This window comes from Nomascus leucogenys, chromosome 17, assembly GCF_006542625.1.
Source record: "Nomascus leucogenys isolate Asia chromosome 17, Asia_NLE_v1, whole genome shotgun sequence".
In the NCBI taxonomy this organism is placed as follows: domain Eukaryota; kingdom Metazoa; phylum Chordata; class Mammalia; order Primates; family Hylobatidae; genus Nomascus; species Nomascus leucogenys.
In genome coordinates, this window is record NC_044397.1 from 57306634 (window position 1) to 57325515 (window position 18882).

Genomic DNA, 18882 nt, shown 5'->3' on the forward strand with positions numbered 1-18882 from the left:
GGTTACTGCAGGGACTACTCAGCACCCATCAGGAAATGCACACAGAAGGTTATGACACAGTTTCTATCTTTAAAAAATATTGACTGTAGCAGAGGGAGGAGATGTAAGAAAGAAGAAAGTACCGTACTGCATGTGATCAAAGTCTCCTCCAGGTCTTTGCCAGTAAAGGAGATGGGGGAACACTTCTGGACAAGACACACACCCCCAGCTCTAGGCCACAGAGTACGGCTGTAGTTTAGGTCAAGGGGACAAGGGAAGCACATTCCATGAGCAAAGACAAAGAGACCAGAAAGCCCAGCAAAGAGGCAGGAAGGGGCCATTCAATTTGGCTGGAGTAGAGACCCAGTGGTGGGAATGAGGTTGGGAGGGGCAGATCCCTCAAGGCCTGGTTGCCAGGCTAAGACAGCTGTGCTTTGTTCTAAAAGAAACTCAAGTGCAATCTACTCATCTCTCTGACACCCGAGTTCTGAAAACTGGCACAGGGCAATTGCAGAGCACTTGTTATATGAGCAGCCCACCTGCAATGATGGTGAGGACACGTACGACCATCATCTTCACTTTCTGCAGCATCTCCATGGCTTCTGAGGGCTTCACAGTCTGCTGGAAAACTTCACACATCTCAACAACACTTAGAAAAAATATATATACAATGACACAAAAGGGTAAAAATGTGCAACCCATGTGCATCTCTACTGTGTAGGTTAAGTTATAACACACATGTAAGAACCATCCTCCCTCCCTGCATAATCATATTTTCTTCATAGGAACATAAGAAAACACAGATAACACATTCTGGACCTTTAGAAAACTTTAGGTCTCCAGAATTAGTTCAAAGCATCAATTTTGTGGCCAATAAGCTTAATACTTGCTTTTCTTTCTTATTTTGTTCTATTCTTTTGAAATGCAAAGGTAAATGTTGAAAAGGTGTCAAAACATGATGGTATGAAGAGCTAAGGTATAAACTCCCTCTGTGGAGAACTTAAAAATTTGAGATAAAACATGAGATTGGTGGAGAATGGGGCTGCCAGGACCACCTCAGCTCAAAAGACAATTCAAAGAAGAGCACTAAAGTCAAACGGGGTATAGTTGGGGATCAGAGCACTAAAGTCAAACAAAATATAGTTTGACATCAGAAGCAAGGAGGAGATGAGGAAGGAAGCTCTGAAAACTAGCAGTCAAATTCCAAGGTAGCAATGGTTATTCGTGCCGGTGGCTACCTGTTTCACCAACTAAAGACATCTTTCCAGCTCATAGAACATGACTGGATTCAAGGTACAGCTCTGGAGTAATAGAACTAACAGAAAATAAGTCAGCCTGCCTGGCAAATGAACCAGGGTTGACATGGCATCTCCAATCTCCATGTGGGCCAGAGAGGAAAGCAGGGAGAAAGAGACCAGGGACTACCCTAACAGTATTTTCACCCACAGAAAGGACAGGTAGGGACAGCTGCAGCATCTCTGGGCCTCTGCACACCAGGAGGCACAGAGTCTCCAACCTAAGGCAACAGACTGCTTCCAAGGCATGACAACTAGCAAGACTGGAGCTTTTAAGAACAGGTTTCTATTGACATAACATTCAGGGATAGGAGGGCTTGGAGGTGGATCAACCACGTGAAGTCTGGCAGAATCAAAAGAGGGCAGAAGCCAGCAGCTGCCTGGCCCTTTCCTGTGGTTAGCTACAACTGGAAACATAACTTCCTGTGAAGCAAGCAGCTTCATGTTCTTGTGTGTATACTGAGTCATAGGACCCTTGGCTGCCAGAGGATATGAACAGAAAAATTGTTTATGCAGCTAGTCTTGGGATAAGTGAATAGAATAAGGGGCTTTTGCTTCTGAGAATAAAATAACTTACTTTTGAAATATTTTGAATAAATTATAATTTATTTGAATGCCAAATAATGAGTTGAATTATGAAAAAGAATGACTGGACCTGAATTGCTCTATGTTGAAGCCAACTTCAGAGTGTAAAGAAAGTTGAAGTCAAAAAGAACTACTTACGCTGGTTCACTGTAATTCCTGCATGGTTCTAATTTATAGTTACTGCGGTAGAGAAAAAAACAAAGTGAATTCGGCTTTTTATTACCTTTGATCTGTCAGTGGGATTTGTTGCCAGTATTTAGTCAATACAAATAATCCTCTTAGGTATTTCTCCAAAAAGGAAGATGGTTTGAAACTATAAGGAAAGTCAATCATCTCTTTCTTGGTTCTCTCTTCCTTTTCTGATGTGACATTCTTTCCGGTGGTTGCTTTAATGAAAATCTCAAAAAGTGGCTGAAACAAAGTTCTTGTGGAAGTTATCCATTCAGAGTTGTTAAACAGAAGCCCTTTCCTCCAGAGAGCTATTCTACTTAAAACATTATGGATTGCTTTTTCAAGTTGATGATGAGTTATATTCTGACTCAAAGGTGTGTCAAAATATAAACTTTTACTCAAATCACCTTCATAGTCACTTTTAATTCCACTGGAGGCCTCTAAAACTGTTTCTATGGTTTTCAAAAGGTTATTTGGATGCTGAGTAAATGTCATCGACAGATTAGAAACATTCCAATTATCTTTCTTTAAGTTTTTCCAAAGAGCTTCTAAGGTGAGATTGATCACCATTTTCAAAAAAGATCCTATTTCTGTGCCGTTTTGTGATAATATTTTATCCAAAAAAGGGATCACTTCATGAATTATTTCCCATATTATATCTTGAGGGCCACTATGACTGGAAATTGGATTAGGGTATAAGAAGTCCATTTGGTTGGTAATGTTATTTATAGGAACTAAGCAACCCAGAATTTCTTCCCATAAGTTGACAGAATCCATAGAAAATGTCTGAGTCTCATTGTTAAATGCTACCACAAGACTCTTCACATCTTCCAACTTGATTTTCACAGATGTTAAAAATTCAGCAATTTCTTCCAAAATATCAGAAAAGTCCTTAGATTGGTTCATATATGAGAGTATGCTCAGTGACATACTGAAAATATCAGAGTTTGATGACATATAAGGTTCTACCCCAATCATTTCAAAGGCCAAGTCAAGAAATGGCACCAACAAATCATTTATCTTTTCAAATGTGAAATGATCTATTTTTTTCAAAGTAGCTATTTCTTTCACAAGATTTTGAACACTTCGTTGCATGATGGAATACAGAGTGTCAAAGAATTTCACACTGTCCTTGGTATTAGAGATAAAATGAGTTTTAAAAACTGTGGCCATCTTCCCCGAAACTTTCTTGACCAGCTTAAGAAGTTTCACAATGGAGTCCACTGATGTAGCAAGATCTCTCAGGTCAGCACTGTCATTCAACAGCATGACCAGAGTCCCAGACATTTCTAAGAGGGGTTTCAGGACACGACTTTCTTCACTAGCTCTTGAAATAGCACCAACTAATCTCTTAGTAATTTCTAATGTTGCTCTGTTTCTTAGAGGGAATGAATTATTTATAAAGAAAAGCAAATCTGTTAGATTAGCAAGTATAACTTCTTGGAGGGTAGGATACAAAGCATAGAAGTCCTTATTAGGAGAGTTTAAAATTGTATCCAGAAGTCTTGCCATCTCTGTTGAACATTCTCTTACAAGGTGAAGAGCTAACCCAAGATCTTGATTGAGTTTGAAGAAGTCCTCAGACTTATTCACATGGAAAAACAACTGACTCACCATGGTGAAAAAGTCTATATTATTTTCAGTCTTATTTTTCATTGAAGTTTCCGTGAGAAGGGCATTAAATAAATCTTGCATGAACTTCAGTCCTTGATGAGTATCAAAATAAAATTCTCCATTGTCTAATATAAATGAACTTTTCATTAGGTGATATATAGTCTCCTTTAAACTTGAAAAAATGTTCATCAATCTGTCTTGTTTCATCAGGGTAAGAAATTGATCCATTTTCAGAATTTCTAGAATTTTATCTTTTGGGACAAAACTGTAAAAATATATATATGTATATATATACTTTTAATTGTATTTTTAATACATTAACAGTGGAAACATTAAGATATGTAGTGATTTATATTATTTTACTTGTTTTATAATAGCATCATGGGAAGATAATACTGAGCAAAAGATGACATGCTAAAATAATTTCAGATGAAACTCAATATTTTGTTGCCAAATAATGAAAAGAGTGAGGAATTTCATGAACAAATTCTGTTACAGTTCTTTGAACCTAGCAACTTAAAAAGCCACATACTTTTGCTTATGAAAAAGGTTAAAATGGCTTTTACTTAGGAAAGAAGGTAAAATGACTACAATGTGATTCTTGATGTAAGAGATAAGTCTCTGAAAAGTGGTTAGCATATTTATATTTTTCTGAGCTTTAGAAGTACTAGCAAATTGCTTAGACAGATGTATCAACGTGACTAAGCTGAACAATAGCTGCAGAAGCCCCTTTCTTGTATGTTTCTCATCTGGGTGGGCTACAGGGGAGATTCCCTCATGAGAGTTCTAGGATAGATGGGAGTTATAGCCATTTTGTAATATAAATACATCTTCTCCCAGCTATTCAATCGAATGCTAATCTAGGTGTTGCTATTAAGAGATTTTGCAGATGGAGTTAAAATCCCTGATCAGTTAACTTTAAATTAGTCAGAAGGGATACTGTCCTGAGTGGTCCAGGAAAACTCTGAAAGAGGGCATAGAACCTCTGTAACTTAGAGGCACAAAACCACTGCTGGGTATTCAGAGTCAGTGGCTCTCCCTTTCCCTGATCTTCCTTCCTGACCACCTGTGGACAAGGAGCTTTCACTCATGCCCATGGTGCCCCTGCCTGCTGTGGGCACCCCTGCCTACTGTGGGCCTCCCTGCCTGACAGTCGGCCCTACTGATTGCAGACTTACTTAGCCAGCCCCCAAAATTGTGTAAGCTGATTTCCTTGGATTAAATCCTTTGATGGTTTTTGTTACTCTGCTTGAAACTTGACTAAAGCAGACATCATGGAATAAATTGGAATTTCCCTCCAGCCTTTTCACTGGCAAACTTCAAATGAGATTTTTAAAGTTATATGGAAAGAAGATAATGTGATTATCAATTTTTATGTCTCTAAATGCAAATATCACAGTAGATTCATTGGGTTGAGAATACTTAAGCCCCTAGTTGGTGATTAGACAGTCAGTATAGCAATTCAAATTGTGGCAATCCTGTATATGCATGTACAGCTATGAAAACTAATTTTTCAGATCCATATAAAATAGAATTCACAATTGTTTTCATAATCTAAAAATGTAAGAATAATATATGATTAATTACCCTGGGCTGGGTTTATATTTTTCTAGATGACAGTAATCAAAATTCTTTTACCTTGACATTTTGATAAAATATTTATTAAGACAAATTTACATCAAAGATCTTCCAAAGGTATTAGATACAAATACTGTTTTTGACATGTCTATACTCCAGAAAATAAAGTAGTTTGAAATATATCACAACTGCATATATGACACAAAGCAAAAGTATACTCACCTCATCTCTGCAAAAACATCTTTGTGGAAATCTTTCAGCAGAAGAGATATTTTGTTCTCAGAATCTTCCTTTAGCAAAAGCGAGAAGAATGTTTTCAAAAGCTGTTCCATGAAATCTACCATGCTTCTCAGAGAGAGAACTGTTTTCCTACTAGTTTCTGACTGCATATGGTTCAAGATAAGGTTAATGAAATTCATTATTTGAAGGTCAGTATCATTTAAGTTCCAAGCTGCTTCTTTAGAATTCCCAGCCAAGTTATTGATCGAATTAATTAGGATGTTTTCAAAAAGCAGCTGAACAACTGAGAAATTAGTCAGCTGTTCTTGATTTAGCAGATGGGTAAGAAAGGCAACATCAAAATTGCCTTCTGTAGATATATTTTTTAAAGAGCCCCAAAAAGTAGTAATAGCTTTGGCTAACAAAGCTATATCTTCAGTTGAACTCTCATTGGTCACAGGAATGAATAATGTTTCTATCATTCTGGAGTAATCCTCATTTCCATATTCCTGAAGCCAGTTTTTTGTGACCAGTAGAAAATCTTCAATAATTTCTAATGTCTTCAATGACTGTGAATCCAGGATTTCCAGGAAATGGGCAAATTGCAAAGTTACGTTTTGAAGAGCCACTGAATTTATACCTTTGATTCCTTTGTTCATTTCAGAAAGCAGGTGTCTGATTCTAAAATCTTGGGTTAGGTCTTTCATGATTTGTTGAAACTTGGGCCATAGTTCTTCAAAGTTGTAAGGTGTTTCACTTTTTTCAATAAAACTTGGTAATGCTTCTAAACTGCTAACCGTGAGATTTGCATTCTGGAGCATCATGAATAAAGAGAGTAGATTATGAGTACTTTTTTCTAGGCTCCAGTCTTCAGAAATCAATTGTACTGTCCTCTCCAAATTTGAGGAAATAATATTTTGAACAGATGTCTCTGTGTCTTCATTAATGTTAAGGATCTTGTTTAAACTATCTAGCTTGTCAAGAATATTTTCACCTGATGTAACTTTTGTAAAGTTGACATTTTTAAGTTTTTCTATGATTTGCAAAGCAACTTGCTTTATGGGACCACTAGGACAAAGTTCAGAGATGCTATCCCTAGTTTGATTTATTGAAGGTGGGACAAATGGTAATATCTTATGCCAAAATTTCTGCACAGTTTTCACAAGAGAAATGTTAACATGGAAGACTTCAGAGAGCTCCAGAAGAATAGAATTCCAGCCCACTAATTCATGAATAATGCAGACCACTTTCCTAGTTATTTCCATTCGTGAGCTTTCATTTGAACATGGTGAATCTTCACCTTGGGGAGACAGGTGGAAATGATCGAGTATACTGGCCACTTTGCCATAAAAGGAAGAAGACATGAGCCCATGGACATTGCAGGGGTCTACCTTTGAATTCTGCTGAAATCTGGAATTTGTGTGATTCCAGCACCAAACCACAGGAAAACAAGTTAAAGCCTCTGAAATAATATCTGGCTTATCTGATACTAATTCAATTATATCCAAAAGAATTTTTATCACAATTGCGAAGTCTTCCTTGGTGATACTTGAAATGGTTATGCCATGAAGGAGCGTGAAGCTGTAGACATCCTTGAGGCCTTCAGTGATGTTTTTACCAGGTACTTGCTGCAGGAGCCTTACAGCATGAGGAAGCACATAGTACACATCTATCACAGCATCCGCAACATCTTTAGGAAATAGGCGTGAGAGCTGCAGCAGATGATTAATATTCCAAGAATGCGAGCTGTCTACAAATTTTTCCATCAGGCCAACAAGCAAATTGACCCCTAAATTGCCAGTTCCCACACTACCGATATTCTTAAAGAAATCCATTAGGCTTACACTAATTTGTTCAAGCTGATCCACTAGAAGGTCTATGTCTGCCTTCTTAAGAGTATGCATGACAGAAGTTACCTTCTTCAAAGCTTGCACATAACCTGCATTTTGTGGACTAGTGTGATGAACTGCAGGCATTAAGGAATTGAACACATCCCTTATCAGTTGAATACCAAGACCCGTAGCTTTCATTATTTCAGGTGAAATTATTATTTTTGGTGAATTTTGGATGTCATGAGATAAGCTGAAGGCAAGGTAACTAGCTAAGTGATAAATGGAATTGCCTACACTGTTTACATCCTTTTCTTTTGGACTGGTGGCAAATATGTTTAACAAGTTTTCAGTTTTAGAAGAGGAATTATTTTCCAGGATATTAAAGTAAATACCTTTTACAAGCTTCTGAAATTCCTTCCCCAGTGTTATTAAATGAAGCCAAATATTTTGAAACTGATTAGAAATTTCATCTGACATTTCTATTGGTCTTAGAATTAATTCAGTAAAATATCTCCAATTGGATTGAGATGCAAAATCAAAGTCTGTTGTTAAGTTGTTGATACTCATCCTTACTTGCTTTGTGGAATCATTTAAAAGAGCTAATAAAATCTCAAATTTAGGTTTCTTCTCTTTTTCAAAGACTGTAGTAAGTACAATATTTAGAAAGTCAGTTACATCTTTCAAGTAAATATTTACACAATTTATATGTGAGTCATTTGATGAACAAAGAGGTTTTTTTATGTTTAACACCCAAGTTACAATTTTTAATATAGAGTTCATTTTGTTTTCTATATCTCTGAAATTCTCCAAAACATTTTGAAGATGGCCTTGTGAAAAACTGGAGTTAGACAACAAATACAAATGGTTTATAACATCTAACCATACAATGCATCCTTTCAGCCTGCTAATTGTGTTCTCACAGGAAAATGTGGAATTTAACATGTCTAGAATATGTAACATCCTCTGTGAGGTATTTAAATATAAAAAGCCATCTTCTAAAATAAACTCAGTAACATTTTGGAAAATATCAGCACAGGAAAACAAGTCTCGGTCATGTGATACATTTCTAAGAAATACTATTGCTTCTCTTAGCTCAGTGATGATATTTTCAAATTTTTCTCCATAATTTGTGAGATTATTTGAAAGAAAGTCATTTATTGGATCTAGATTTCTGTCTATATATTCTGAGGTACTGCTAAACTCAATGAAAACTTCAAGCAGAGAATTTAAAAACTCTATGCTTGCACTTGCGTTGAATGGAAACGTCTTCAACTGATGCAGGGCAGTTTCCATGGTGAAAAGGGATTTCTCCATTTGCTCCAAGTTCAGTTTTTTTACTGAAACTAATGCATTACCTAAAGCTACCAAAAAATCCCTGAGATCCAGGAAGTCCTCCCAATCATGGAAGTCACTGGCTTGAGTTACATTTTTAAAGAAATTTAATATAAGTCTAGCAACATTATGGGTGGGAAATATACCCTGGCAGCTTTTAGAGACTTTCACATCATTTTCCAATTCATCCAAAAGCTGAGTGAAACCATGATGAAGAGATGCGAAAACATTCATGTCAAACTTAAATAATTGAGATATGGTTTCCCAGATTTCAGTCCACATTTGAAGCCATGAAACGGTACAGTGAATGGACATAAACTTGTTGAACACACTGACATTTGCTGAGAGGTTTGAAAAAATTTGTGCCAATGGAAAAACAAATGAAGACTCCTCACTTGTTGAATAATTTATGGAAGAAATGTGTTTATTGTCCGAAATCAAGCATTTATTATCCAATAGGTCTTCTACTGAACTGTTGAAGAATTGGCTCATATATTGAAATAAAGAAATACGAAAATCTTCATCAATTCTGAGCAGCTGTTTGAGGCCTGTCAAAGTAGTGTGGATCACTTCCAGTTCTTGGCCCTCTGTAGACATGAAGGATTGGGCATGAAGCTCCAAAAAGTTAAAAATTGAAAGCAATTGCTGACAATAAGATACATTAGAAATTCCCCCAAGAACCTCTGCTGTCTTATATAAAAATGCAAATGCTTTACTGATGTTTTGGAAATTAAATTGTTCTATGATATCTGAAATGTGTTTTGAGATTTGTGTAAGGAAAGTCAACAAAGAGCCTCTACTCTGAATATTCAATAATTCATAAATATATCGGTAAAATGAAGAATAAATTTGCAGAAGTAAAGCTGAATCCTTGTCCTGGAAGACATTTAGGTGTATGTGAGTCAAAATTTTATCAACTTCTTGTTTTTGTGGTTCAGAAAGGGCTGAGAAAAGATCAGATGCATTCCTGATAGCATAGACTGTGTTCAGAGCTTCTGAGATCTGTTCCTGCTCCAAAAATCCAAATTCATGGAGACTATTTATTATAGCCTCACTTAAACGTACAAAATCTATGTTCATAGCTGGTGATTTAGGCCAATCTGAATGGAACAACTGGGAAAAGTTAAAATTTGTACTCAGAATCTCATTTTCTGGAACAGAAAAATTTAAAAGTGTAAAGAAGTTTTCCAATTTAGCTCTTTTTCCTTTTGAATTCCCATAGACCCATAATTCTAGTAATTTGGGATTAATTTCAAAAAGTATTAATTCCATGAATCTCAAAAGATTTTTTGGTTCCTTCCTTATCCAGTGACTTTCGAGAATTTTTTGCATTTTCCAAATCACTTCGTTGCCAAATTCCAAGAGTTTCTGAGCATCAGTGGCAGATGGGTCTCTCTTTAAACTTTTTAAATGATTTGTCCACAGAGAACTTATATTCAGAATATCCTCTGTGAGAGATGGGAGGTTGTGGAAACTGGGAACAATGGAGGAGTCAAAAAGATTAGGCAACAATAATTTCTCAAAAAATCCCACAAATGATAAAAGAAAGTTCATTTGTTCATCCTCAAGGGTGTGCAACTTCTTTTCCATCATTAGAAGGTGCTTTGTGAAATTTAAAGCCCTGTAATATTAATTGAATTATTTTAGTATAAAATAAAAAAAATTTTGATTTATCAAATTTCCAAGTTAATACTCATTTATTGATAGTAAAACACAAACAAAACATTTAATAGACAACATGATTTCCAACAGAAATTAAACTAATGTGAGCACTTGAAAGTGTTTTTTAGAAATGCACAATGAAGTTATATATATTTAGCTTAAAATGTTTCCTACCACCAAAAAGAATGCATTCTCAATTATTTTCCCCCGGCATATTTAACAATAATATGTATGATTATTAAAGATAAGTTTGCTATTTATGCCAGAAGAATCTTAGGATTTAATTCCATTTCTTTTTTTTTTTTTACTTTTATTTGAATGTATTGTTTAACTGACAAATAATAAAGTGTATATATTGGTGCAATGATGGGCACCTGTAATCTCAGCTACTCTGGAGGCTGTGGCAAGAAGATTGCTTGAGTCCAAGAGTTTGAGTTTTTAAAAAGAAATCGTATCTAAAATGTCTTGGCATATAAAGGTAGCACAAATAGTGGAGTGCATTAGAAACCATGCCTGTATGGTTTCAGCAAGGTGTGGGCATTCCCAGTCCTGGAAGGCAATTCCAGTGCTCTTCCAACAATACTATATACATGCTACTGTTAGAAACTCATTATTATATATGGGGTAACTTATCTCCAGGTGTTTAATTTTAAAATACAGAGTTCTCAGAAGAGCAACTCAGACACTGTAAGTCCCCTCTTGTAATAGAAATCCACACTTGCAGAACTAACTTCTACTAACTCAGAAGTTACAAGTCCACTTTTGACATCCTTGGGGTTACATGTGTTTCAGAATTCAGGATGTTCATCCTTTAGAAATGCAGCATGGTACAGGTATCAGATATGTATTCATGCATCTCAGTTAGGGTTGGGACAGCCCTGATCATCAACATATTAACACTTCCACAGTGAGACCTGTGAATGATCTCGCGACGCAGGATAATACACTTGAAACTGCTTCACATCAGTTCATGCTAAATCTCTGCTGAATGAGTTGTGATGTCAACCATAAGAAAAGCCTCTATTTTCAGACTTTGTAAGAGTTCAGAATTGTGGGTAAGGAATTTTTGACCTTTATTGGCTATTTATGCCTTAAAGGGTAAATTACTTCCTAAGTTTTTTAACCCTCTGCTCCTGTCGTATAACACACTGTCTGACATAGGACAGACATAGACCTACCAAAGGCAAGAATGCTGTTTACTTCCCTAATAGCTGAGACCTGAGCACCCCACACAAAAATATAATCTTAATTTAGTTAGTTGTTATTTTTAGGACAGAATGGGTTCTCTGAAATAATTCCTGGGGAAAAAAAATCCCATCAGGAAAGGGAACGTTCTACTAGGAATTCAACATAAACCTTGCCTAAATCCAGCCCTCCCTAAGAATAGATGCCTAACTACCATCCAAGTCATTGTGCCTTGATAGAGGAGAATATAAAACTGTCTTTATTTGTATTGGGAACTCAGAGGGTTATGGAATAGCAATAGAATAATAAATTGAAGTAGAAGTAGTACTACTAATAGAATTATTGCCACATGTTTTTATATTACTCTAGTAATTTAGTTTATAAAGCACTTGCACAACTACAACCTTAGTTAATCCCTACAACAGCCTTTTGAAGTACACATCATTATTTCCCTTTCATGAAAAAAGAAACTTTTTATTTTTTTTAATTGGCAGATTCAAGCTGTTATTATGTAGCATGACTAGGAGATGACCCAGGTTTTGTCATTTCAAGTTCAGCTTTCTTGATATAAATTGCGCTTAATGTTCAATGGTTTTTAATTCATTAAAATAAACATCTAATTATCTACTACTATCTATGATGAAAGACACTGTGCCAACTGCTATGGGTCTACAAATATAAAATTAAACCTGTCCTTGTGCACATGTAGACTAGTTTTGTGCTGGTTTTCCAGGGCTATTAAATTTTTGAGGCTTTCAGGAAAGAAGAATTAAAAATCTGACATAGGCAAGAAATTGATTCTCTAGAGGGTCCATCCCATTGTCCTTTCTTCTGTTCCTACTAATAGCTGGGCTTAAGAAGCTCTATAGGAATGACTAATCCCCATTCTAGACAGATACAGCAGAATGGTTCTCCAACTTTGGTGTGCACTGGAACCACCTATAGAATGTGTGAAATATATAGAAACCTGGGTCCTGTACACAGAGCAAGATTTCATATGTCTGAGGCAAGGTGCAGACATTCTTATTTTTAGCAATCTTCACAGATTTAATCCATTCTCAAGTTTGAGAGTTACTGCTCTTATGCAAAACATCTCTCCCATCATGTTCCAATACACCCCACAAATAACAGAGTATACCTTTAAACTGGACACACTATTCATAACCATACATAAAAATCTGCATTTCAATACATGTGCTGAAATAGGACAGCAGAAAATAGTCTGACAAATTTAGTTCCAAAGACCACTTCGCTCTCCCAGGAGTCTTTGAAACTAACAGAATCTATAGTATTGATTTCCTGCTTAAACTCTAGGCAACTAGCTAAGACAATTTTTCAAAAACAAATACCTTATTTTTGGAGCATCTATTATAAATCATGTTATTATTGAAGGAAAGTTTTCTTACTACGATCTGTATTTCCTTTCAAAATCCATTGAGTCGTACATTCTATTAAACAACTTGATACTTGAGTCATACACTCTATTAAAGGAATATTTATTGAACAGCTCATATGAAAGATTGTGTCAATATCTAAATCAGGCTCATGAATTTTAAAGAGTGCATATCCTATAATTAGGTTTTGATTATCTTCAGATGATAATTAAATCAAGACCTAGAAGTTGGATTCGGATAACTTACCTGTATATGGAAGCTGTTGGAGACTTGAGTAAGTTATTCAAAAATTGAAAATAATTATCACTGATAATTTTCCAATCCATGTTTTCTTCAAAACAAGGAGATTCCTCAGGAAAAGCTAAATAAAAAGACATTTTCTACATTAATTATAAACTGGTTATAACAGACAAATCTAATAAAGTGAAAAATGCTAGAGTAGTTCACCTAATATGGTTGAAAATGTTAAAAAAAAAACAAAAAAACAAAGATGATTAGGAATCTTTCTAATTTGACTTGTGCTTCCAGACAAGATGAAGTACCAGTCACTGGCCATCGAGCAATGTAAGATACTGATCCATGAAAGGCAGTAAACAACAGAGCGAGACCTATGATTATCCCAGCTCACTGCTTTAAGTGAGTCCAGGCCATGGCACAGGAAGGAGAGACTGAACCAGAGTCCATTGGACATGCTGAGCTGGGAAAAAGCTTCGACTCTGAAAGACAGCTAGAAACCACAGGACAGAGTGCCAGAGAAGGCTGCACAAGGCAAGGAAATTGTCAGTGTGCTTCGCTTGAGTATTCAGATGAGTAATAATCAACACAGGCATTTGAGGAAACTACCTGAGACCATGGAAGAAAACACCCAAAAGAATTAAAGGTGGTTGGGTGCGGTGGCTCACACCTGTAATCCCAGCACTTTGGGAGGCCGAGGCAGATGGATCACCTGAGGTCAGGAGTTTGAGACTAGCCTGGACAACATGGTGAAACCCCATCTCTACTAAAAATACAAAAAAATTAGCCAGGTGTGGTGGTGGGCGCCTGTGATCCTAGCTACTTGGGAGGCTGAGGCAGGAGAATTGTTTGAACCCGGGAGGGGGAGATTGCAGTGAGCCAAGATCACGCCACTGCACTCCAGCCTGGGTGACAGAGCAAGACTGTCTCAAAATAAATAAATAAATAAATAATTTTTTTTAAAAAAAAGGATTAAAGATAACAGTTTCTGGTGGTCAGGACCAGGAATACACTTTGTTTCCATCAGCCAGACTGAAGTATTCATAATTCATTAGTCATTGAGTAAAGTACAAAAAAAAGGGTCTTGCTTCAGGAGCGGGAACTATTTATCATCGAACTGAGCACTTTGCCAATCCTGCCTAACAAATCTTAAAAACGAGATCCTAAAGAATCAAATTATTTCAAGCAATTTGTTTCAAGATTATTTATAGGCATGCAAAAATAATTAGCACAAAACAAGGTTAAAATTTGTAATATTTGTAACTCAATAAAAAATTAGCAGGCATGTAAAGAAGCAGAAAAATATGACCCAAAAAGAAGAGAAAAATTAATCAATCAAAAGTGACAGCAATGATAGAACTAGCAGAAGGGAACGTTAATCACATAAAATGGTTTATGTTATTTAGTTTATACTATTAGGTTGATGCAAAAGTAATTGTGGTTTTTGCCTTTAAAGGTATAGCAAATTTATTTAAAAGCAATTACTTTTGCACCAACCTAATATATAATTTACATGCTCAAAAAAAGGCAAAATTTGTAAGACTGGATAAAACAAGATCCAATTGTATGCTACTTGTAAGAAATGCACTTGAAATATAAGGACATAAACAAGTTACAAGTAAAAGGATGGAAAAGGCATACCACTCTAACACTAATCAAAAGAAAGGTATCAGACAAAGTAGGTTTCAGATGATAACATAATTATCATTTCATGATGATAAAAGTATTAATCAAGAACATATAACAATTCTGAATGTTTGTGAACATTACAACAGAGCTTCACAACACATGAAACAAAAATGAATAGAAATCTAAGAAGAAATAGAAAAATGTATAATTATAGTCAAGATATTTCAATGCTGCTCAAGACAAAATATCAGTAAGGAAACAGAAGATTTGTACAATACTATCAAACAACTTGAGGTAATTGCTTTTTATAAAATAATGCCACCCAACAGCAACATAACACACATTCTTCTCCAGCGCATATGGAGCATTTACCAAGGTAGATCACATTCCAGACCATAAAGAAAGTCCCAATAAACTTAACAGGATTAAAGTCCTACAAAGAATGTTCACTGGTTAAAATGAAATTAAATTGGAAATCAGTAACAGAAATATTTCTTGAAAATCCCAAATATTTGAAAAATAACTTCTAAATAACTCATAGATGAAAAAAGAAATCAAAAGGAAACATAGAAAGTACTTTGAACTGAATGAAAATGAAAGTACAACATGCCAGTATTAGTGGGATGCCTCTAGGAAAAGTATTTAAGGGAAAATGTATACCACTAAACACCTACATTAGAAAACATAATGGTCTCAAATTGATGACCTCATCTCCCATGCAAAGCAATTAGAAGAGTCAGTTAAACCAAAACTAAGTAGAATAAAGAAAGAAGAGTGGAAATCAAGGAAGTAAAAATAAAACCAGTAGAGAAAAATGAATGAAATCAAAGGCTGGTTGTTTGAGAAGATCAATAATAAGATTGATAAGCCTCTAGGCAGAGTGATCAAGAAAAAATGGCACAAGTTATCAATATCAACTATGAGAAAGGTGCTATTACCACCGATTCTATACAAATTAAGAAGTTAATAATAGAATACAGTTTTTTAAAAAAAAACCCTTATGATACTAAATTGAACAACTTGAGTAGCCCTAACGTATATTAAAAATTGAATTTGTAATTAAATATCTTCTAATAAAAAACCCTAAAAGCCTAGATGGCTTCATTAGTGAATTCTACCAAACATTTAAGTGAGAAATAATACCCATCCAACACAAACTCTTGCAGAAAATTGAGAATAAGAGAATACTTCTGAATAATTCTATGAGCTTATGATTATCTATAAATATAAGACAAAGACAAATTAAAAAAAGACTACTACAGACCACTGTCCCTCATAAAAACTGATGCAAAATGTTAAACAAAATTTTAACAAATTAAATCCAATAATAGATAAAAAGGTAATATATTTTGATCAAGTGGAGTTTATCTCAGTTATGCAAGGTTAATTTAACATTTAAAATAATCAATGCAATTTACTATATGACTAGAAATTTTTTAAAAACTAAATTCAAAAAAATTAAAAAATCATCTCAATAGATGCAGAAAAACATTTGACAAATCTGACATCTATTCCTGATTAAAAGCTCTTGCCAAAGTAGGAATAAAAGAAAACTACTCTAACCTAATAAAAAGTATCTATGAAAAACTATAGCTAACATTATACTCAATTGCCAAAGATTAAATACTCCTCTTCCAGGATCAAGGAAAAGACAAAGATGTTACCTCTCATCATTTCTATTCCATATTATACTAGAAGTTATAGCCAGTGTAATAAGAATGAATAAAATAAATAAAAGACATACAAAAACAATTAAATCATCATTCACAGATAACATGATTTATAGACAATCTGATGAAATCTATAAAAATACTAAAAAGTGAATTTAGCACATTTGCATGATACAAGACGAATATACAAAACTTAAATGTATAGTTATATATACATTTATATGAGCAACAAATTATTGAAGATCAAAATTTTTAAGAATCAAACAATTTATAAAAGCATTAAAAGTATTAAAATCTTAGGGATAAATCTGAAAAAAGATGTGAAAGACTTTTAGAATAAACACTACAGGATTTGTTAAGGAAAAACAAAGAAGACGAAATAAATGGAGAGATATACCATGAGCTAGAACATTGAAAATAATTAAAAAGTTAATTCTCCCTTAATTCATCTATAGACTCAATTCAATCTTGGTTAAAATTCCAGCATAATTTTGAGAAACTGACAAGCAGATTCAAAAATTCATATGGAAAGGCAAATGACCTACAATAGCTAAAAACAATTTAAAAAAAAAAAAAGAACAAAATTAAAGGTCTAACACTACCTGAATTTCAGCTTTACTATAAAGCTATGATAACCAAGGTAGTTAATTTTGGTATAAAGATAGACAAATAGATCTCTGGGATAAAATAGAGAGTTCAGAAAAAGACCCACTTATTTATATAACTACTTTTTGACAAAAATACAAATGTAATTCAATGGAAAAAGAATAGCCTTCATAAAAAATTTTGCTGGAGTAATTAGGTCCCCTTATGCAAAAGTAATCATAATAAACTTTGGTATATGCCTACACCACATACAAAAATTAACACAAAATGAATTATAGACCTAAATTTAGGACATAAATCTATTAAACTTATAGAAGAAATATATAGGCAAAAATCTTTGCAAACTTGTGAGTTAGCAAAGGTTTCTTAGCTACAACACCAAAAGCAGGATCTATTAAGAAAACAAAAAAAATAAACAAAATATCATCAAAATTAAAATGTTGCTCCTGGATTACTTGGTTAAGAAGAATGAAAAGAGAGTCCAGAGGCCAGGAGGAAATATTTGCAAAGCATATGTCTGATAAAGAGTTTGTATCCTGTATATATAGGAAAATTATAAACTAAATAATAAACAAATAACCCAATTTAAAAAGTGGGAAATATTTGAATATACAATTTATGAACAAAAATACAGATGGCATATAAGTCCATGAAAAGACAGGTGTTCAAAATTATTACTCATATAAACGAATTAAATCCATAATAGTATACCACTACACACCTATTAGAATGATTAAAATTTAAAAGACTGATCATACCAAGTGTTGGTAAGGAAGTAGAGGTATTTTAACTCTCATGCACTGCCAATGGGAGTGTAAAAGGGTACAATGACTTTAAAAAACAGTTTGTGAATTTTGTAAAAGGCTAAGCATACAACTCCCACATAATCAAACCGTTTCAATTTTAAGGAAAAGAAAGTATATTTCCAAAACAAGACTTGTCCATGAATGTTCACAGCAGCTTTACTTGTAAAGCCAGAAAGAGTCAGCAACCAAATTGTGAATTGTGTGAATGGATTGACAAACTGTGATACATCCATATGATGGATGATAAAAGGAATGAATACACTACAACATGAATGAATCTCACACTAATTAATGCTAATTAATTATGCTAAGTAAAATAAGTTAGACAAAAAAGTACATACTGCATATTTCCATTTATAAAAATCTCTACAAAATGAAAACTCAAATACAGTGACAGAAAGCAGAGCAATGGTAGCCCGGTGACAGGGCAGGAAGCCGGAATTGACAATAGAGAAGAAGCTTTTGAGAACAATGAAGACTTTCACTGTCTTAATTGTGATGACAGTTTTATGGATATATGTATATGTCAACATTGTTGTGATTACTACACATTGCATGCCTGTATGAAAATATCTCATGTTACTCATAAATATACATGCCTACTATGTATCCATAAAAATTAAAAAATTTAAAAAGCTCAACAATATCAAAGAATTTTTTAAACAAAATACATAAATAAAATCATCCATATCAAATTTCCTGGCCATTGGTTGTAATGCCTCAAAATTTTGACACTCATTTCGGTGAGGAAGAAAAGGGTACTAATATTAATTGCATGTGCCTACAATACTGTGCTAAGCATTTTAGAAACATCATTTTATTTAATCTTCATAAGAACTCAGTAAAGAAAACTATGTAAATTTTTATTTTACCAAGGATAAAAGTAATTAAGAATCTGTGTCAGATGCAATGTTCACTACCAAGTCCATCTGCTTCCAAAACCCATGCCAAAACACCAAACAGTTAATGCTTTATCTGCATCATAAAACTGCACTCCATAAATTTAAGTAACCATAAGATAATGTATGTCTTCTTTCCTCCACATGACTGCTCTAGTTCCCCAGCAAGTGTTCTTAACCAGGCTGAAATGG

General features: G+C 34.4%; 1 protein-coding gene across 1 annotated transcript in view; it reads right to left on the reverse strand.

Moving 5' to 3' along the window:
* Nucleotides 1-18882, reverse strand: part of ABCA13 (ATP binding cassette subfamily A member 13) — a 489071-nt gene that overhangs the window by 383357 nt on the left and 86832 nt on the right. Inside the window, exons 16-19 of the mRNA XM_030795834.1 lie at nt 13093-13207; nt 5445-10226; nt 2083-3909; nt 519-628 (exon numbers count right to left, since the gene is read on the reverse strand). Of these exons, the coding sequence (XP_030651694.1) occupies nt 519-628; nt 2083-3909; nt 5445-10226; nt 13093-13207 (6834 nt within the window). The remainder of the gene's footprint in view (nt 1-518; nt 629-2082; nt 3910-5444; nt 10227-13092; nt 13208-18882) is intronic.